The sequence below is a fragment of the Chinchilla lanigera genome, unplaced genomic scaffold (assembly GCF_000276665.1).
Source record: "Chinchilla lanigera isolate Chin_1 unplaced genomic scaffold, ChiLan1.0 scaffold00004, whole genome shotgun sequence".
Lineage (NCBI taxonomy): Eukaryota > Metazoa > Chordata > Mammalia > Rodentia > Chinchillidae > Chinchilla > Chinchilla lanigera.
The window spans coordinates 8182743-8201897 of record NW_004955405.1 but is presented as its reverse complement, the minus strand read 5'-3'; the positions used below and the strand labels follow the sequence as shown (position 1 = coordinate 8201897).

The following is a 19155-nucleotide window of genomic DNA, read 5'->3' as shown; positions in this document are numbered from 1 at the left end:
GATTTTAAGAGATCCTTTCTTTCACAATCACTAGCTGCCATATTGTCTTCAAAATCTGAAAGTCTATCTTCGGCTTCATTCAAGTGGTTTTACCAGCTTTCAATGGAAGCTTTGATTTCCTGGATATCTCTTTGAATCTGGTTCATGTGTTCTAATTTATTCCAATGTTTTTCATTTAATGTTTCCATCTGTTGCCTATGTTCATCTATTTTTTTATATGTTTCTTCTTTAGATGTGCTGAGCAGTTCTTTCATTATTATTGTCATTTCAATTTTTGCCTGAGAGATTATTTCTGATCTGTTCTCTTCTATGGTCTGATGGAGTTGTTTCTTTATTTCCATTGCAATCATTTCAGCAATTTCAGGTGTGTGTTTGCGAAGTTCTCCTATGTTGATGTCTCCTGGACTTGTTCTGAATAGGGTGGAGTTCTGAGAATGTATTTTAGTCCTTTGTCTTGTCATGTTTGATACCAGGTACAGAATGCTCAGTCTCTCTCTTACCTGGTAGCTCAGGAAACATTGCTAGTTTCCCTAGTTTTCCTGGTGGTCAGGCTTTCCCCTCAGTGTCTGCTGAGATACACTGCTTAGTCTGGGGTTTTCTGGCAGATGGTAAAGTGTTCTCCCAGGTCTCAGACGTGAACCGTGATGTCAGCTGATGGCAGACCATCTGATCCAGCATCCCCTTACAGTTCAGGGCACCTGTATGACCCAGAATTGTGTTGCACTGATTGCACAATCCTGTATCAGTGGTCCTGTGTCCCCAGGCAGTTCAGGGTACAGGCAAAACCCAGACACAAATGACAGGGTTAACAGTTTGTGGACCACCTGATTCTGTGTCTCCAGGCAGCTCACAATGCACACATGATCCAGATGTGGGCTGCACTGGTAGTGATCATGGACCACCTGTGTTTGTGACTTCCAGGAGTTCAGGGCACAAGTAAAGGCCAGACCCGAACCGTGGTGCCGGGAGCTCATTCATTGTCTGCTCTAGTACCTCACTCAGCACAATGCATGTGCAGGGAGGGCCCACACACGAACCCTGGAGATACCAGGTCATGGGCCTTCTGAGTGAGGATCTCCTGTCTCACCAGGTGCATGGAGGGTGGAGACTGAGACTGTAATGGCAGCAGGGTCCTGTGTCGCCCGCTCTGTCCCCAGGAAGTAGTTGGGAAATACCTGGTTCTCTTTGAGGCATTCAGCTGTGAAGCATGATGTCAACAGGTCATGACCCACCTGATTCTGTGTCTCCAGTCAGTTCAGGATGTGCACAAGAGCCAGACATAGACTGCGCTGGCAGTAATCACAGACTGCTCAATCATGTTTAATGCAATACATTTATAATAGCCAAAAAATGAAAGGATAAACAGATAAAAACAACAGTGTGTGTGTATGTGTTTCTGTGTGTGTCCGTGTGTTTTTATAGTATTTAATCTTTAAAAATAAGAAAATCCTATCATCTGTGATATTGTGCATGAGCCTGGAGGGCAGTATACCGGAGGTCAGGTTGCAAGTAAAGCCTGAACCTGTAATTTAACACTATGTACAGAAGTCAAGTTCAAGGATTAGAACTTTAAATTTAAAACTGAAAATAATTCCTAGAAGAAAATAAAAGTCTCTACAACTGTAGGCTTTGCATTGATTATTTGGATAAGGCATGCAAAATATGTACATAAAAGCAAAAGTTAAAAAATGTGATGTATCCTACTATGTCTTTGCATAGGAAAGTGAAAAGGTGATGTGTGGAATAGAGGAATATACTTGAAAATTATATTTTTGACAAGGTATTAGTATCCAAAATTTAAGTCTACCCAGGCTTATAGCAAAATAACTCCCCCATGTACATCACAAACCACACAAATAACTTGATTACAAAATTGGTGAAATATTCACTTTCCAAAGGAGGACATACCATTGTCCAATAGTAACATGAATAGTCGTGTAACATTACTAATTATCAGAAAAATGCAAATCACAGTGCCCTATCACATCGTATCTGTTTGAAAGACTATTATTTAGAAATAAAGAAATGATAAGAATGTTGGTAATGGTATTGGGTAAAGGAGTCCATATTATGGAAATGATTTTTTGAGGAGGTTCTTCAAAAAATTAAAAAGAGAACTACCATATGATCCTTCCATCTTACTTCTGGGTATATATCAAAAATAACATAAAATCAATATCTAGAAGAGATATTTGCTCAGCCACATTTAATGCAATACATTTATAATAGCCAAAAAGTGAAAGGATAAAGAGATAATAACAACAGTGTGTGTGTGTGTGTGTGTGTGTGTGTGTGTGTTTATAGTATTTAGTCTTTAAAAATAAGGACATCCTATCGTCTGTGATATTGTGCACGAACCTGGAGGTCATTATTCAATGTTAAGGAAGCTAAACACAAAAAGACTAATATATACAGACACATTTACACATGAATCTAAGCAGTAGAACTCAGGAACAGAAAATAGAAAAGTGGCTACCAGAGGCTGAGGAGTGAGGGAGTTGGAGAGATGTTGGTCAGAGTGTACATAGTAACAGTTACTAGTCTGGATAGCCTATGTACAGCACAGTGTCTATAGTTAATGAATTTTGTATTTGACTTTTCCTAGGAGAATAGATCTTAAATGTCTCTGTCACATGACACACAAAATAATTTTTTGAAGTGATGGATATTAACTTGATTGTGGTAATTACTTCACAATGTATATTTATATCCAAACAAAGTTGTACACCTTGAGTATCTGTTAATGTACCCCAAAAAGTTAGCAAAGGAAGAATAACTCGGTGAGTGAGGCTCTGGAGGTTGGTGGGAGGACTTCATTGTTTCACTTTATATTTCAAATTTGCAGAATGAGAATATTATTTAAAATACAGTGCTGTAGTGATAAAAGGGGAAAAGAGAACAATACTTGATTTTATTAAAGATTATCTAGAGTGAAGTAAAATCAAATCAACACTGGATTTCCACCTTACTCCAGTAGGACTGACCATATCAAGGGCTCAATAGAAATGCTGTTGAAATTGTAGGAAAAAGGAACTGTTCTGTATTGTTGGTGAGAATGTAAACTAGTACAACCACTATGGAAATCAATATGGAAATTCCTCAAAAAGCTAAAACTAGAAATTCCATTTGAGCCAGCTAGTCATCTCCTAATCATCTTTCCAAAAGAGCTAAGGTCATCATATTTCAGTGATACATTCATGCCCATGTTTATAGCAACATTACTCAGAATAGCTAAATTATAACAGCCTTTGAGCCCATCAGTAGGTAAATGGATCAAGATAATGTGGTATATATACACTCAGCCATAAAGAAGGATTGGTTTGTAGGAAAATGGATGGCTCTTGAGATCATAATGCTATGTGAATTAAGTCACAAGAGGTTAAATATTACATAGTTTCTCTAATATGAGAGACCCAATATATAAATGATTTAAGAGCAAAATAAAAGAGCTATGGTAAGAAACATGGAGGTAGAACTGGTAGAGATGGGAAGTAGACATGAGAGAGGCAGCAGAGTGGGTCCAGATGGGAGCAGGGGCAGTAAATGATCAAGATGTGGCATGTGTATGTATCAGACCCCAAACTGAGTGTAATCACTGTATCACAAACATATAATAATAAAAAATTTTAAAAAATAAATAGATAAAAGTTTACTTTTTGACAGCAAAAGAAGGAAATATGTTTCACATGAAATATTATTCAAATTTAGCTACCTGGATACATACTGCAGTGATTTTGTTGATGTCCTCAATAAAACTTTGTTTGGACATATATATCACAGTATTTGCTCAGATTAGAAGTGATGCTACCTTTATGGGATACAGGACCATCTTTATTCAAAGCAGCCCTCAAATAGCCTTTATACAGCTCACATTTAGTACAGAACTTCTTGTAGATGAAACAAATGCATGCATTGTATCAGTTGAAAGTACTTGCAAGGTACAGCTTCAGCCCTACTGCTATGGGGGATTCAGCAATAAGGCTTAACATGGGAGGGAAGGCTTTCAGGTAGATACTGGTAGATTCCTTCACTCATTCACTAACTCAGATATTATTTACTGATTATAAAATTTATTGACCACTTGCTGTTTGCAACGTTACTTTCCACCACTAGAGATATAGTGATGATCAAAATAGAGACTTCAGTCCAAAGAATTTACATTCCTATGGAGTTTTTTAATATTAGATAAATACTTTAAGAATTGATTAATTCCAAGTGTAACAACTGTCACAAAGGTGAGAGCTGAGCATTCTGAAAGCGTATTACAGCAGATTTAGCAGAGCTAAATTGACTCAGAGGAGTGCTGGTAGGGAAAGGGTGAGTAAAAAAGACAAGCCTTGGGTCACAAAGCATTGCTGGATGTGGTGGCACACATCTGCAGTCCCAGCACCCTGGAGATGCAGGCAGGAGGATCACAAGTTTGATCCTAGCTTAGGCAATTTAGCAAATTAGTGAATCCTTGTCTCAAAATAAAAAAATAAAAAATAAAAAAATGGCTGGAATGTGTCTCATTTCTAGAGTCTTAGGTTCAATCCTCAGTGCATATTTAAAGATTTTATAGAAATAGTACAATATTCTGACAGTATCTGAAATGAGTTGAATCTTTACAGTTCCCATACCTCAAAGGCACAGAGCTGTTGTAATTGGTTGTTAGTTACCTACACCATGTTCATTCTTTCTTGTTAAAAGAACCCTATTTTGCTCTGGAGACAACTGCACCCATGTAAAATAACCTATTTTTTCAGATTCCCTTGTAGTTATGCAATAGTTATTTGACATGTGTCCCCTTTGCATCTCCAGCAAAAAATGAAGCAGTTACCTGTTTGAATTTAAGCAAAAATTCTGCAGTGATAACTAATTTAGGTATTAAGCATAAAATTTACTGTTTGCCATTTTCCTTCTTTATTTTTAAGAGAGAAGGTTACAACAGAAATATGGTCACTATCTTAAGAAAATAAACATGAAGATAACAATGTAAATATGAAAGCAGAAAATATGGAAAGATGTATATACTTTATAATATTATACAGTCCCTATCCCTTATATTTCTACTCTGTTTTCATTAACTCAAGAGAATAAGTGAAAAATAATCTACCAATTTGTAGGGTAAATGTAATCTTACTTATTCTATTCATGCCTTTAAATTGACCACTAAAGTAATAAATACTCAGATAAATATATTTATTTAATGTGTCATTTATATCCATGTATTTATGCAAGTAAGTAATATAATTAAAATGTGTGAGATATCACTTCTAGCTAGAGTACTTCATGAAAAGGGTTTTACTTGCACTGGGTTTTACAATATAAATTTGCCTCTAAATTGATAAAACAGCCTTAAACATAAGGAAAGTTTTCTACAATTCTTTCTTTTGGGACCTGTGGTTTCACTGAAGGTTTCTAGTTGATTTGTATCCTATATTAGTACAATAGCTTGTCTGCTGGTGTGCAGAAGACCTCATGGTCAAATACACAACAGTAAGGATGTTAGACTACAAGACCAGGATAATTTGGTAGTAAAAGAAAGAAAGTTACAAGATGAGAAAAAATAGAATAGATGTAATCTTGATGATTTTTAGATATGAAGGAGAAAGGTGAAGATAAGTAAGAACTGACTAAATAAGAATCCAGTAAGTAGATGGGGAAGTTGGTGGTAAGAGAAGTGTATTATTTAGGGTTCTCCAAAACAGAAACACCACAAAATATACATATAATCATTCAAATAGTTTCCCATGCAAGGATCAGAGGTTGGAGAGTCCACAAAAGCTGTCTGAGGATCAAAGATGGTAGGTTTCTCAGTGTCAGATTGCCAGTCCCCTCACTAGAGTGAAATTTTTAATGTTCTTTATTTGTTTGAGTAACTGACTGATAGTTCAAAGGCTAGTATTTAAGCCTATGGCCTAGATTCGCGTCTTACCTTAAAAAAATGAGACCAGGAAGATGAGAATCAGAATTAGATATTTTTAGCTTTTTCGTTGGGACCCAGATTCTATTGCATAATATGTGGAATTCCTAAATATAGGAAAAATTCAGATACTAGTTGTATGAAAAAAATTCTATTATACCCATTTTTCACATCTTTTTCCTATGTTCTGTGATGTGTAAAGACTCACCAACAGAAATTTGATGATTTAATGTATGGATATTATTTTCCCCTGACATAGTGTTATATATATATGTTATTGCCACTAGAAGAAGTTTCAGATTATTTTACTAAATTTTAGCCTGGAATATTTACATAAAGTATTAATCTCTTGGTCAGATAAAATATAAATTATAGATAAGGAAGAAGAGTTTAACATCAGTAAAATAGATAAATTTTCATGGAAGTGTAAATATGTTACAGAAGGACATGGTATGAACAGGGTGATATATAGAGAAGAGACCTAGTGAATCTACTGGAATTTAAAGTTACAAGTTTAATTAACTTTTCTAAGTGGGAACAAATTATTGTTGAAGAAAACTAATTACTAATGTAATTTCTTATGTTGCTTTAAGACTTTTTGAAAATTAGTTTCTGTCTGGTAGCAGTCAAACCTATCAATAATATCTAGTCTGAAAAACAATAAAGAATAGTTAGTAATACCAAATGGATTGTTGAGGGAGGTTGGACAAATAATAGGGCCAGACAAGAGCTGGCCTAAATACTATGGGCATATTGTGTACTCATGGTTTCTTTGTAATTTTGCACCTTTTTACACTTTCCTGTCTCATATCACATAGAGAAAAAGATACAAAGGTTCTCTGTCTACTTATTGACAGCCCATTCTTACTTTATACACTCCTGAGGCAGGCAAGAAGAAAACAGCTGCAGGCATTTTTAGTAGCCTTACATATGACATCTGGCATTTGACCTGCAATGTAAGGTTTCATGTAAGATTCTCCTACTCTGTTGTAATCAATACTCTTACCTTTTCCAGTGATTCTATAGAGATGGAAAATAAAATTGGTATATTATGGACATAAGAAGTGTGTTCATTGTTAAAGTACTATTCCTAGAGGGACTTCAATAGTGTGCTTTCTTGGTATCCAAATATGTTTGAAAGACTTCAGACTTCAAAATATTCGGCTATTAGCCTCAAACTTGGTTGTTTAGCTCTTTTTTGCATGAAACTAACTTTTCTAAAACAATAAGATTCTGACACTTCTATAGATTCAGTACTAATGTAAATATTTTACCTGTTTAAACTCAATCCTCACAATAATCTTATCACATAAACAGAAAGCCTCTGACATAACTTCTGTCATTATTTTTCACATTAAGGATGAGGAACTGAGCATCACAAAAGTTAAGTGGTTTGCCAAAGGTCCCACAGCTAGTAAGTGGCAGATATTTGAAACCCAGGAAATCTAGCCCTGCACACAGTAATGTCTTGTCTACCAAGAAACAATTTAAATTTTTGGTTTTTATACATGATACAGGTGAACAGATTTAAAAATAATACATTATTTTAAAATAATTTGAGGAATATGATTTTTAAAAGTTTTCTTTCAGATAACTAGCTATTGAATTTGATTTTTGTTATTAAATTTGAATGAGAATTTGACCAATATCATGAAGGGTATATTTTATTTTTTTCTTATATACATTTTTATTTTTAATCAACACACTTGCACATATTTATATGGTACAGAATGATCATATATATGATCAGTTAAGGGTAAGTAGCATATCATCACCTCAAACTTTATCGTTTTTTGCACTGAGGACATTCAGTGTCTTCTCTACGAGGTATTTTGAAATATACAATTAATTGTTGTCAACCAATTACCCTGCGGTGCTACCAAATATTAGAAATTAGTCCTTTGACCCACTTGCACTCCTGTATTCATTAACTACCATCTCTCCACATCCTTTCCTGTAACCTTCCCCAAGCTCTGGTAATAAATATTCTAATCTCCATTTCTGTGAGACCACCTACTTTTTTTTGGCATGAAGACTATATTTTAAAAAGGATTTGGTCCTAAATTTCATAGTACTGTTTATTTTTCCTTAATTTTTGACAAGTAAATTTATACTTTGATTGTAAGGACATAGATTTGAGGATCTTCTTTAAAATTTCTATTTTTAATGATTAATTAATGAAATTTTCATACTTTTCTACTAAACTACTGCTTAGTATGAATTATGATAAAGTATCTACTTGAACATTTTTCATATAAGGTATATTTATGCTCATCTATTTAAAATTTATTTTAGGTTATTCCAGCCCCTGGCAGCTATGATGTTCAAAAATCATATGAAATGTCCCAACTTAAACATAATTACATGCCACCTCGCAGTTTGGTGGCTGAAAGAAAACATACCTCCTTCCTTAGTGGAGCTCCTCGGTGCCTAGAAAAAATGACTGATGGGCCAGGTAAGTTTAGATTATCCTACTAAGGTGATGAGTGAAAGCCTAATGTTTCCATATGGAAATAGATGATGGTAAACTTACATTTACCATTACCTTTACCTCTTTAAAGTATATAGGACAAAAAAGTAAAAAAGAAAAAATAATTACTGAAAGATTCTAATTTTTAAGTTTTTTTCAAATTTAAAAAGGTTTGTTTGGGGTTTTATGTTTCTTAATTTTACTGAAGACCATTTTACGAATTTCACTGAAGCTAATAAATTGCCGTAACATTCTAAGGAGGAAAACCTGAACTCTTAATGTGCAGAAGTTGTTAAAGGCTTTACCCTGATCTAAAAATCAGTACCATACAAGAAACCATACCACGCCTGTTACATAGAATTGTTTTCATTCTTCTCAAATATCAAGAAAGCAGCTAAAATAAAAGCTAAGTAATATTTGAGGGTTTAAAATTCCAAAAGTAGCTCAGCCTCAGCCCCAGACCCTGCACCCTCACAGGAGCCCAGTTGAACCCTGGACAGCTTCAGCAGCCTCGGTGACAGCAACAGAGGGAAAAAGCAGGAACCAACAGTGCAAACTCTATGTACCACTATATGTACTTGTTAGGGGAAAACTGCAAGAGGAAGAGATAACAATCATAAATAACTATGCACCAAATACAGCAATGTTTATAGAACAAACACATTTAACTGAAAAGGAAATTCATACACTGAAAACCATGGAAAGTTTCAAAGTTGAAATTATTTGGAAGTCAAAGACATAGTGACTGTCAAAGTCACTACACAACTACAGAGCAGCCAGCTTTCTAAATGAAAAGACTTTTTCACATTGGTTAATACCAGTAATCTATCAAATGTGCCATCCTGAATCTTAAAGTAGCCCATACTTCAAAGAAATTATAAGAGAAATCTCACATCCCTCCTTAATCAAAATGTTAGAAAAAACCATATGGATTTCTTAAGCAATTATCTGATACTATGGTGTATGAAATTTGATTTCCTCTGATATGTGCAGATATTATAGTAATTATAGACTTGTTCATTCTCTTGAATTTAATCTTCTATCTTAAGGCATACAATCGAAAATGTGAACCTAACATAGATTTAATAGGTGCCCAAGGCCAATTCACTTAATATCTGTGTTTCATTTTGGTAATTGAAGATTGACTTTCATTTGTCCTAGCTCTGTTCAATTGATTCAATCAAAGAAAAGATTTTAAAGTGTGATATCATCAACTATCTACATAGATTCGTACTTTTAAGTTGATTTTTACCTAGATTGGATTTTATTATTGCTCAATATGACAATTCCTGATTCTTTTAATATATAGATAGATAGTAATATAGTTTTCTGCTGTAAAATGACAACAGCCCTTTTCTGTTTATCATTTGTAATAGCACCTAATTTTTTTCTAGACAACTAATGTTAAGTCCTTTGATTTGTAAGAAAAATAATAAAAAGATACAGTGACAAACTGAATGTAGTGGCACATTCCTGTCCTCCTAGCTACTGGGGAACCCAAGAAAAAAATCAAAAGGTCAAGGCAAGTCTGGCCTTCTTAGGGAAACCCTGTCTCAATGAAAAGAAAAATGAAAAGAGCAGAGGATGCAGCTTAGTGGTGGAACACTCTTGGTTCTATTCCTAGTACTAAAAAAGATACAGTGAAATAGTTACTTTTGTTGTATACTTTGTGTTAGTGTTACTTAGGAATGATGTCCTTTTCACATACTTTTAGAAATAATCTAGGGAAAAGGTTTCTTTATTCTGTCACTTGTTTAAATGTTGGCAATTTTGTTTTACTTTAATACAAATGTAACAATATTAAATGTAAAATTTCTCAGATTTTAGATAAAATTATTTTGTAGTATTATGTATATATATAAAATGTACACATAAATGAAACTGTAAAGAATATTTGACTTAATTGATAGACTTGATATGCATATTTGTTACTTGAGTCATGAAACTACTAAGAATCGAGTGCTTTGCCCTGTAGAATTTGAAGAAAATGTATGTTATTATCTTTCTACCTATAAATAGAATCATTAGCAAGTTAAAATTGATTACAGGATATCTTTTATAGGTACAAATGTTAAGAACAGAAGTCAATTATATGACTATTCTCAGGGGACCCACAAACTCATATGATAGTTATTCAGTCACTCAACATTTTATCATCATGTGTTTATTTCACATTACTCTAGAACTTTTATTAACAAGTATGGAAGTGGTTTTATTTTACTTATAGTTAAGATTATTTTGTGCATATATTTAAGATGAATAAAATCCATTTTCATTAGTCTAAATTAAAGAGGGAAATAGTATATTTGCAATCAGTATGCTGCATATTATTAAATGTTGTGCAACCAATAAAAACACATTAGAATCATTTAATGAAAAAATTATTAAATGAGGTGTAGCACATTATAAAACAATTCCTTTTTATTACACCAAGTTTTAATTCATGGATATGTAAATGATTTTGTGATTGATCCAACTCAGGTAAAGTGAAATTGTTGAGTTGAAAAGTACTTACACATTACTTTGTCTCTTATATTGACTTCTTTTGGAACATTTAGCTGGTGAAATGCTCAACATGTTTAAAAAGAAAATAGGTGAAAACTTTATTGAGAGAGTGGAAAATTTGAGACTCACATTTAGATAGAAGTGTAAATTGTATCAGTGTTACTCTTGGGCTAATTGGCATAATGTTTCAAATGCCATTTCACCCCAAAATTCTATTTCTGGGATTACCCTAAGCAAGCAATTAATATCCCGCAATATAAGCGGGATCAGTGATATCCATGAATGAATAATAACAATGACAATTGAAAATGTCCCAGTGAAAGAAAAATGGGGTTCAGTTTATTTTGATATATCAACTTTAACAGAAAAATCATAAAATTTTAGAGACAGTATATATTTTATGAATGGGAAATTTTGATAGAAAAAGAGCAGTTTTGTTACAGTTAGAGAGGAAGAAAAGTATAACATTGGCAGAACAAAACTACAAATAAACAATACTACACAAACTCTGACCTATTGATGACCAATTAAGATGGTTAATTTAGTCATTTCATAAATATTTAGTGAGAGCCTTTTGTGCATTACAGTCTGTTCTAGGGACTTTGATACAAAATTGGAAAAGTATAAACATTCTTTTTCCTCAGAGCTTAATTTCAGCTGTAAGAGATAGTGAATAAGTAAATAAAGAGCTAGAGGAGGATTGATAGATAGATGGAAGACAGTGGAAGCAAAGAAGGGAGGAAGGAGGGAGCCAGCTAAGTGTTTACAAATATTGTGGAGAAAAATATGAGAAGGAGTAGGAATTTGGAATATTTTGTAAATCTGTTTCAAATAATATTATCAGAGAAGCCTTCATTAAAAATATTACATTTAATATTAAAGATTTTTTGTTTACCTTTCAATTTTGAAATTGTTTTCTTTGTGTGAACATATTCTACTTTATAGGAAGAAAAATTTATTTTAAACTATTTAAATACTTTTAATTTAAAATTAAATTTAGGAGTTTAATATGGATAAATTTCAAAATAAAATATTTAAATTTTAAAAAGTTGAATTATTTTTAAATGTTTAAATAAGGAAAAATATCAAATTTTAGAACACATCTTTTATTAGAAACAACATATTTAAGTGAATGATAGATTCAATAACACATAACATATAAGACAATATTCAGAGGCTGAACCTATCAGGTACTGAGATATACTTCACTGTAAAAGAATAGATTATTTCTTATGAAAATAGCATTGTGATTTCTGCATCATACTCCCAAAGGAAATTATTTTAGGAAATAAATATAATTTATCTTAGACGTTAATTGAACATATCCCGGGAAGGTAGTTTTGTTCACTTTTTAATAAACATAAGTAATACCTTTGATATAAAAATCACTGTAGTGTGAAAACTAATTATTTCTTCTATTTTCTCAGTGACTTGTAATATTCTAGCTTCAGAAGTACTATAAAGCTTATCAAACTGCACTTCATCTTTCTTGTTGAGTGCTATTAACTAGTTACAAAATAAATGTGTTTTCATTGTTTTTCTACAGCTACCAGAAAGGCTTCTGAACTGATAAAATTTTCTGAGCTGATGAAGTGCCTTAGTGCCAGCAAAAATCTATCAGATCCATTCTTAGGATTTGTTGATTCTATAACTTTATTCAAAAATACAGAAATATTATCATTATAAATGAGCCAATTAATGTTTTCTATCTCAAATTATTTTTGTTTCTTTAGGCAACTTTAAATATATTTTAAGTAAAATTTCCTTATACACAATTTAGAATGATCATTTTAATAAGCATGTGATTTTGGTAAAGTGATACTATAGATTATATACAGATTACTAGTTTTCTGAGAAGGAAATAATTCAATTTTTGAATAATTCACTTCAAAATATCTTTGAAGATTATGAGAAAAACTTGAGTAGAGACTCACTATTCAACGAGAGGGAGGAGACAACTAATGAAATATTTCAGAACATAAGTGGTAAAAGAATCAAAAGCTTAAAGTGGAAAGTGGGTTAAACATATTAAAATGGAAGATAAGGTGTGAAGAGTAACTAAAATATGTGGAATATGCATATATACATGTATATTTCTACACACATTTTGTGGATATCACTTTGGAGGGCAGACCAAGAGCTCACAAGGTGGAGTCATGAGACCTGTGGAGTAACTCCCCGGCCTGAGTCCTGTTCTGCAACACATGCTCAGCTGGGTTTGAGTTGCGAGCCATGGACTGCTTGGTCTCTTGTGCTCCTTTCCCTCTGAACAGTGGTGTTTTCAGTAGTACTTACATACACCTGTCTACCATTACTGTGTTGGTATTTGTGAGGCAGATAGATTGTCTCATTAGTTCAAGGTCCTTAGATGGAGAGGAATGGTATGCAGAGAGCTGTGAAAAAAGAGCCATAACAGGGAAGCTTTGAACCAGTATTGGATGTCAGATCCTTGGCTTTGAATTCATGCTATGATTGGATGGCATTTTGGAGTCTGTAGTGGAGCAGCTTGTACTTTTGCATGTATGAGAAATGCAAATTTGAGCATTTGTTGTAAACCATATTCTTCAAAGATCCTATGTCCTTTACACAATACAGTGTTGTCATTGCACTTATCAATCTGTTTCCAGTTTCCTGGGTAGATAAGTTGTACTGTCTCAGCCAATAATATGGCAAGAGAGTTACGCTATAACTTCTGGATTATTTCTTCAGGATGTCCACTCTTGAGCCTGGCTGCCATGCTGTGCAAAAGGCAAGCAGCCATGGCATGGTCTAAGCTGAGAGAAAATAGGGAGATTGACTTGTGGTTCTCTTTTTTGGTTGGGTCTTTCTCTGGCTGTGGTATCAAGGTAATACTTGCCTCCAGGAATGAATTTGGGAGAATTACTTCCCTTTTAATTTCACTGAAGTGCTTGCAGAGTATAGGCATTAAACCTTCTCTAAATTCCTTGTAGAATTCAGCTGTGAATCCATCAGTACCTGGGCTTTTCTTTTTTGGTAATATCTTAGTTAATTTTCTCTTGTTGCTGAGACAAAGTACCTGACACTCAAAATCAAGGAAGGAAAAGTTTATTTAGCTCACCGTTTGTGGAGGTTTCAGTCCATACTTGGCTGGCTCCAAGGCAGAGTGGCACATGGCAGAGGGCAACAGTTCATGGCGGCAGAACACAGCAAAAAACAACAAGAGCACAAGAGCAGGAGCTGCTGCAAGCAGCCTCCTTCCTCCCTTACATTATATGCAAACTATTCACCCCAGGGCGGGTGTAACACTCACATCAGTCAATCCAACATTGGACCATGAATCAATGATAAAGTTTAGAAGCCCACCCATGACTGCATGAGATGTGGGAGGGACATCCAGACACAAACCATAACAGGTAAGTTCTTAATTATGTTTTCAATTTCATCAGCAGATATTGGCTTTTTCAGAATTATTATATCTACTTGATTCAACTTGGTAATTCACACATTTCTAGGAATCTGTCCATTTCTTTTGTTTTCCATCTTTTGAGACTAAAGATTTTTGAGGTAGTTATTGATGATCATCTGAATTATCATAGGATCTGCAGTGATTTAACCATTTTATTTTCTTATTAAGTGAATTTGAATTTCTTATTTTCTTTTTAAAATAAGGTTTACTAAGGGTTTATGAGTTTTATTTATTCTTTCAGATAACCAATGCTTTAATTCATTAATCTTTGTATTGTTTTCTTAGCCTCAATTGTGTGTTAATTTCTGCTCCTAATCTTTATAATTTCCTCCCATGTATGGACTTTGGGCTTGACTTGCTCTTCTTTTTCTAGAGGCTTTGGGTGCAGCACTAGGTTGTTTATTTGTGCTTGTTCTGTTTTCCTGGTGTGAGAATTCACCACTATAAATTTCCCTCGGAGGACTGCTTTCGTTGTATTGCATAGGTTCCTTTACATTGTGTTTGAATTTTCATTTGATTGTAGATATTGTTTAATTTCTTCTTTATTGTCATCTATGACCCACTGGTTGTTCATGAGGGTGTTGTTTAATTTCCATGTGTTTGTGGAGTTTTTGCAGTTTCTTTTGTTATTAATATACAATCTTACTGCACTGTGATCAGATAATATGCATGGGATAATTTCAATTCCTTTGAATTCACTTAAGCTTGTTCTATGGGCTAGTATATGTTTTATTTTAGAGAATGTCCCATGAACAGCTGAGAAGAATGTGTATTATGATGTTGTTGGGTGGAATGCTTTGTAAACGTCTACTAAATGCATTTACTCACAGGTTTGGTTCAGTTCTTTCATTTCTTTGTTGATTTTTCATCTAGATCAGTCTCTTTGTGACAGTGGGGTTTTAAGGTTCCCCTTTACAACTTTGTTAGTAGTTCTTATTTGATTTGTCCTGTCTATTAATATTTGTCTTATATATTTGGATGTTCCTATATTTGGTCCATATATATTTATGATTGTTATCTCTTCCTCTTGCAGTTTTACCCTAGTAAGTATGTAGTGCTGGTGGGAGTGTAGACTGGTGAAACTACTGTGGAAATCAGTGTGGGATTTTCTCACAAAACTAGATTTAGAGGTTCTACTTAATCCAGCTATTCCCCATCAGGGTATTTTTCCAGAACTGAAAACATAATACCATAGCAATATATGTGCAACCATGTTTATAGCAGCGCAATTTGTCATTGCTAAATCTTGGAAACAACCTAAATTCCCATCAATGGAGGAATGGATAAAAATGTTGTGGTAGTTTTATACAATGGGGTATTATTCAGCTATAAAAATACCTTGAGGCATTTATAGGTAAATGGATGCAACTAGAGACCATAGTCATAAGTGAAATAAATCAGACCTGCATGTGTAAATCATTGTATTGTTTCTCTAGTGTAAGAACCTGAAAGAGTAAATAAAACCCAAAAGATACAATCAGTATTGTGAAAGGGAAAGAAATTGCTCAAAGGGAAGGAACAACTGGGATGAGCGAAAGGAGAGAAGAGAGGAAGAAGGAAGGGAAAACACACACACATGCACACACACACACACACACACACACACACACACACACATGGCTAGTTGGGATAATTATACTGGTAATGTCTATTGGTTTAATGAAAGAACAGTCAATCCTTAAATTTTATTTTTTTATTTTTCTTTTTTCTTCTTGACCAATTTTACATGCTTATATCTGGTAATCTGAACAACTAATTTGAAGAAAACAGTGTGCAGTATAGCAACACTTGTGGAATTCCTACCATCTTGTTTAGTGAAGTTCTATATCATTTCTAATGTTTTTAAATTACTTTTTATTCTCTTTAATTGTTTGATCAATTTTGCATTGTTACATCTGGTAATCTGGGCAACTTTCTTGAAGATAACAATATGTAATATAACAACCATTATTAATTCCTATCATTTTGTTTTGAAATCCTGTATCATTTGTATTGCTTTTGTGTTGTTTTGTTTTCATCTTTGTTGTTATTTTGTTATTTTTTTTTAGTTCTCTTTTAAATAAAAAAGTATGTAGTGACCTTCTTTATCTCTTCTCATCATTCTTGGTTTGAAGTTCACATTGTCTGCAAACACTACAGCTACCTTTGCTTTTTTCTGGGTTCCTGTTGCATGGAAAAATTGTTTTCCATCCTTTGACTTTCAGTCTATGTGTCTTTTTGAGTTAAGTGTGTTTCTTGTAAAGAGCATATTGTTGGATCTTATTTCTAGATCCATTTTGCCAGTCTGTTTCTTTTGATTGGTGACTTGAGATCATTTACATTGATGTTTATAAGTGATATGCATTGGCTTATTTTTGTCATGTTATTTTCCTACTGTTGGTTCACTGCTTTTCTCCTGTGTAATTGCTTGCCTTGCCTGCTAGTTTCTTTCTGATGTTGATTTTGGGATTGTGATCGTTTTCATCTCTATCAAGAATATCTTTTAGTACTCTTTGTAGGGTTGCTTTGGGAGCCATGAATTTCTTTTGTTGTTCTTTGTTGTGGAAGTATTTCATTTCTTCTTTGATTTTAAAAAATAGTTATGCATGCTGCATCAGTCTGGGTTGAAAGTTTTGTTTTAGAACTTGAAATACTTCACTCCAGAGACTTCTTGACTTGATGGTTTCTGTTGAGAAGTCAGCCACAATTCTAATGGGATTTCCTTTATAGGTGATCTGTATTTTTTTTTTCTCTAATAGATTTTAATGTTCTCCTTTTGTACTGAATTCTTGGGTTCTTGATTATTATGTATCTATGTATAGATTTATTTTGATCATGGCTTTTTGGAGTTATATATGCCTCAATTTTCTGTATGTCAGATTTGTGTGGATTCCTACTTTTTCATTGACACTTATCAGTCTTATTTTTTTGCATCATCTTGTAGCTGTTGAATTGTTATTTCCTGGTTTCCTTTTATTTTAAGAGATCTTTCCTTTTGTGATTGCTAGTTGTAATCATGTCTTTAAGATCTGAAGTCTGTCTTCAGCTTCATTCAAGCAGTTTTGCCAGATTTCAGTGGAATTTCTTAGATAACTCTTTGAATCTCTTTCATGTATTCTAATTCTTTCTCTTTCATTCAAGGTTTCCATCATTTTCCTGTGCTCCTCTATTTTTTAAATTTATGCCTTCTTTAGATATACTGAGCAATTCTTTCATTATGGTTGTCATTTGTTTTTTACCTGAGAGATGATTTCTAATCTGATTTCCTCTATAGTCTCATGGAGTTGTTTCTTTACTTTAATTGCTATCATTTCACAAATTTCAGGTGTGTATGTCTTCCAATTTCTTCCTTGTCAATAGCTTCTGGAGTTATTCTGGGTGGGTTGGAGGTCTGAGATTGCATTTTGTTTCTTCATCTTGTCATTTTATATTTAAATTTTTTAAAAATTTTGTTTTCTGTGATGATCTTGGTGAGCTTTTGTAATAGGTAGCTATATCACTAGTATCAAGATCTTCCTAGGAAAAGTCTGTTCTTTAAGGTTGTCTTCTGTGTGTAGGAGATTCTTGGTTGATGTCTATCTCAAGATTCTACCTTCCCAATTAAGAGTGGAATGTTGGTATCTGTTTGTTTCAGTCCCCAGTCTTTTGGTATAGATCTGTGGTGAGGTTATTACCCCAGATCTTCCTGATATAGTTATACAAGGGAGAACAAGTGATTACAACAGATATGACATCATAGCTACCATGGTACAATTAGCAATAATGGGAGCATCAAGCACATTTTAGAAACTGACAAACTGTGGTAACTATTGATTTTGTGCTTTAGACTGTAGAAGTGCAGTCTATAGTTATATAACAGAACCTTTTAAAATTATGAGTTTGTATGCAATTGTTTCCCCTTGGTAGAGTCGATTTACCCTGTGGTGGGGAAATTTAGGGAGGATGGTGTGCAAGTTAATGATAACTGGAAAGCAAGTACAAGCAAGACTGGAGGACAAATGATGATCATGCAAGGTTTGGGAAACTAGAAAAGGTAGTAGAAAAGAAAGAATGTAGGAATATTAGAGGGATTATCTGAACTTGGTCTTTGAGTTTGGAGGATGGAATTAGAATAAAAAAAGAAAAAAGTGAGAAAAAAGAAAATAAAAAATGAAAAAGAAAAAAGAGAAAACAAATATAAAACAAGATAAAAATAAAATGAAATTATACAAAAAAGTAAAAAAAGGGGGCAGTCTCACCCACCTGATTTTATTCCTTGTATCTTCACCCTAAGCACAGTGCTTGTTCACCTAGCTTACTACCTGTTGGCTCATATTTCAGACTTTTCTATCTTGCTAGTCTCATCTACCCATCATTGTGTGTCCTAATTCAGGTCCTACTGTGTGGCTAGTGTTCCCATAGGGCCTGGTCCCATGGTGTAGGGGGTGGGCCAAGCACGTGGATTCCTCCAATGCAGCCTGTTGTCCAGTCCTGGGTACTTTCTGTGTTTACTGCTGGTCCCGCCATTTAGGGCTATTGACCAAACTTACTATTAAAAAGAGCAGTAATTTATCATATACCTGGCAGTAACCACTTTAAAATATCTTTTTTTGTTTGTTTGCTTTTGTTTTTTTTCTGGTACCAGGAATTGAACTCACCACCTCACTGTGCTGCTGAGCTAAATTCCCAGCCCTTAAAATACCTTACGTAAACTAATTTTATCTCTCACAACAATACTATATTTATTGTACCTTAGAGAAGAAATAATTGAATCATAGGGAAGTCATGTAATTTCCTAAATTCGTATATTTCTAAGGTGATGTATAGCTTGGATTTAAGTGTGGAGAGGCAACACACATGCTTGTGCTCTCAGCATCTGTAAAGGATTGT

The 19155-nt window shown here is 33.8% G+C and overlaps 1 protein-coding gene across 1 annotated transcript in view; it reads left to right on the top strand.

Annotated features, from left to right (window-relative positions):
* Nucleotides 1–19155, top strand: part of LOC102018462 (sperm-tail PG-rich repeat-containing protein 2) — a 358995-nt gene that overhangs the window by 19385 nt on the left and 320455 nt on the right. Inside the window, exon 2 of the mRNA XM_013517444.1 lies at nucleotides 8201–8360. Within this exon, the coding sequence (XP_013372898.1) occupies nucleotides 8246–8360 (115 nt within the window). The 5' untranslated portion in view covers nucleotides 8201–8245. The remainder of the gene's footprint in view (nucleotides 1–8200; nucleotides 8361–19155) is intronic.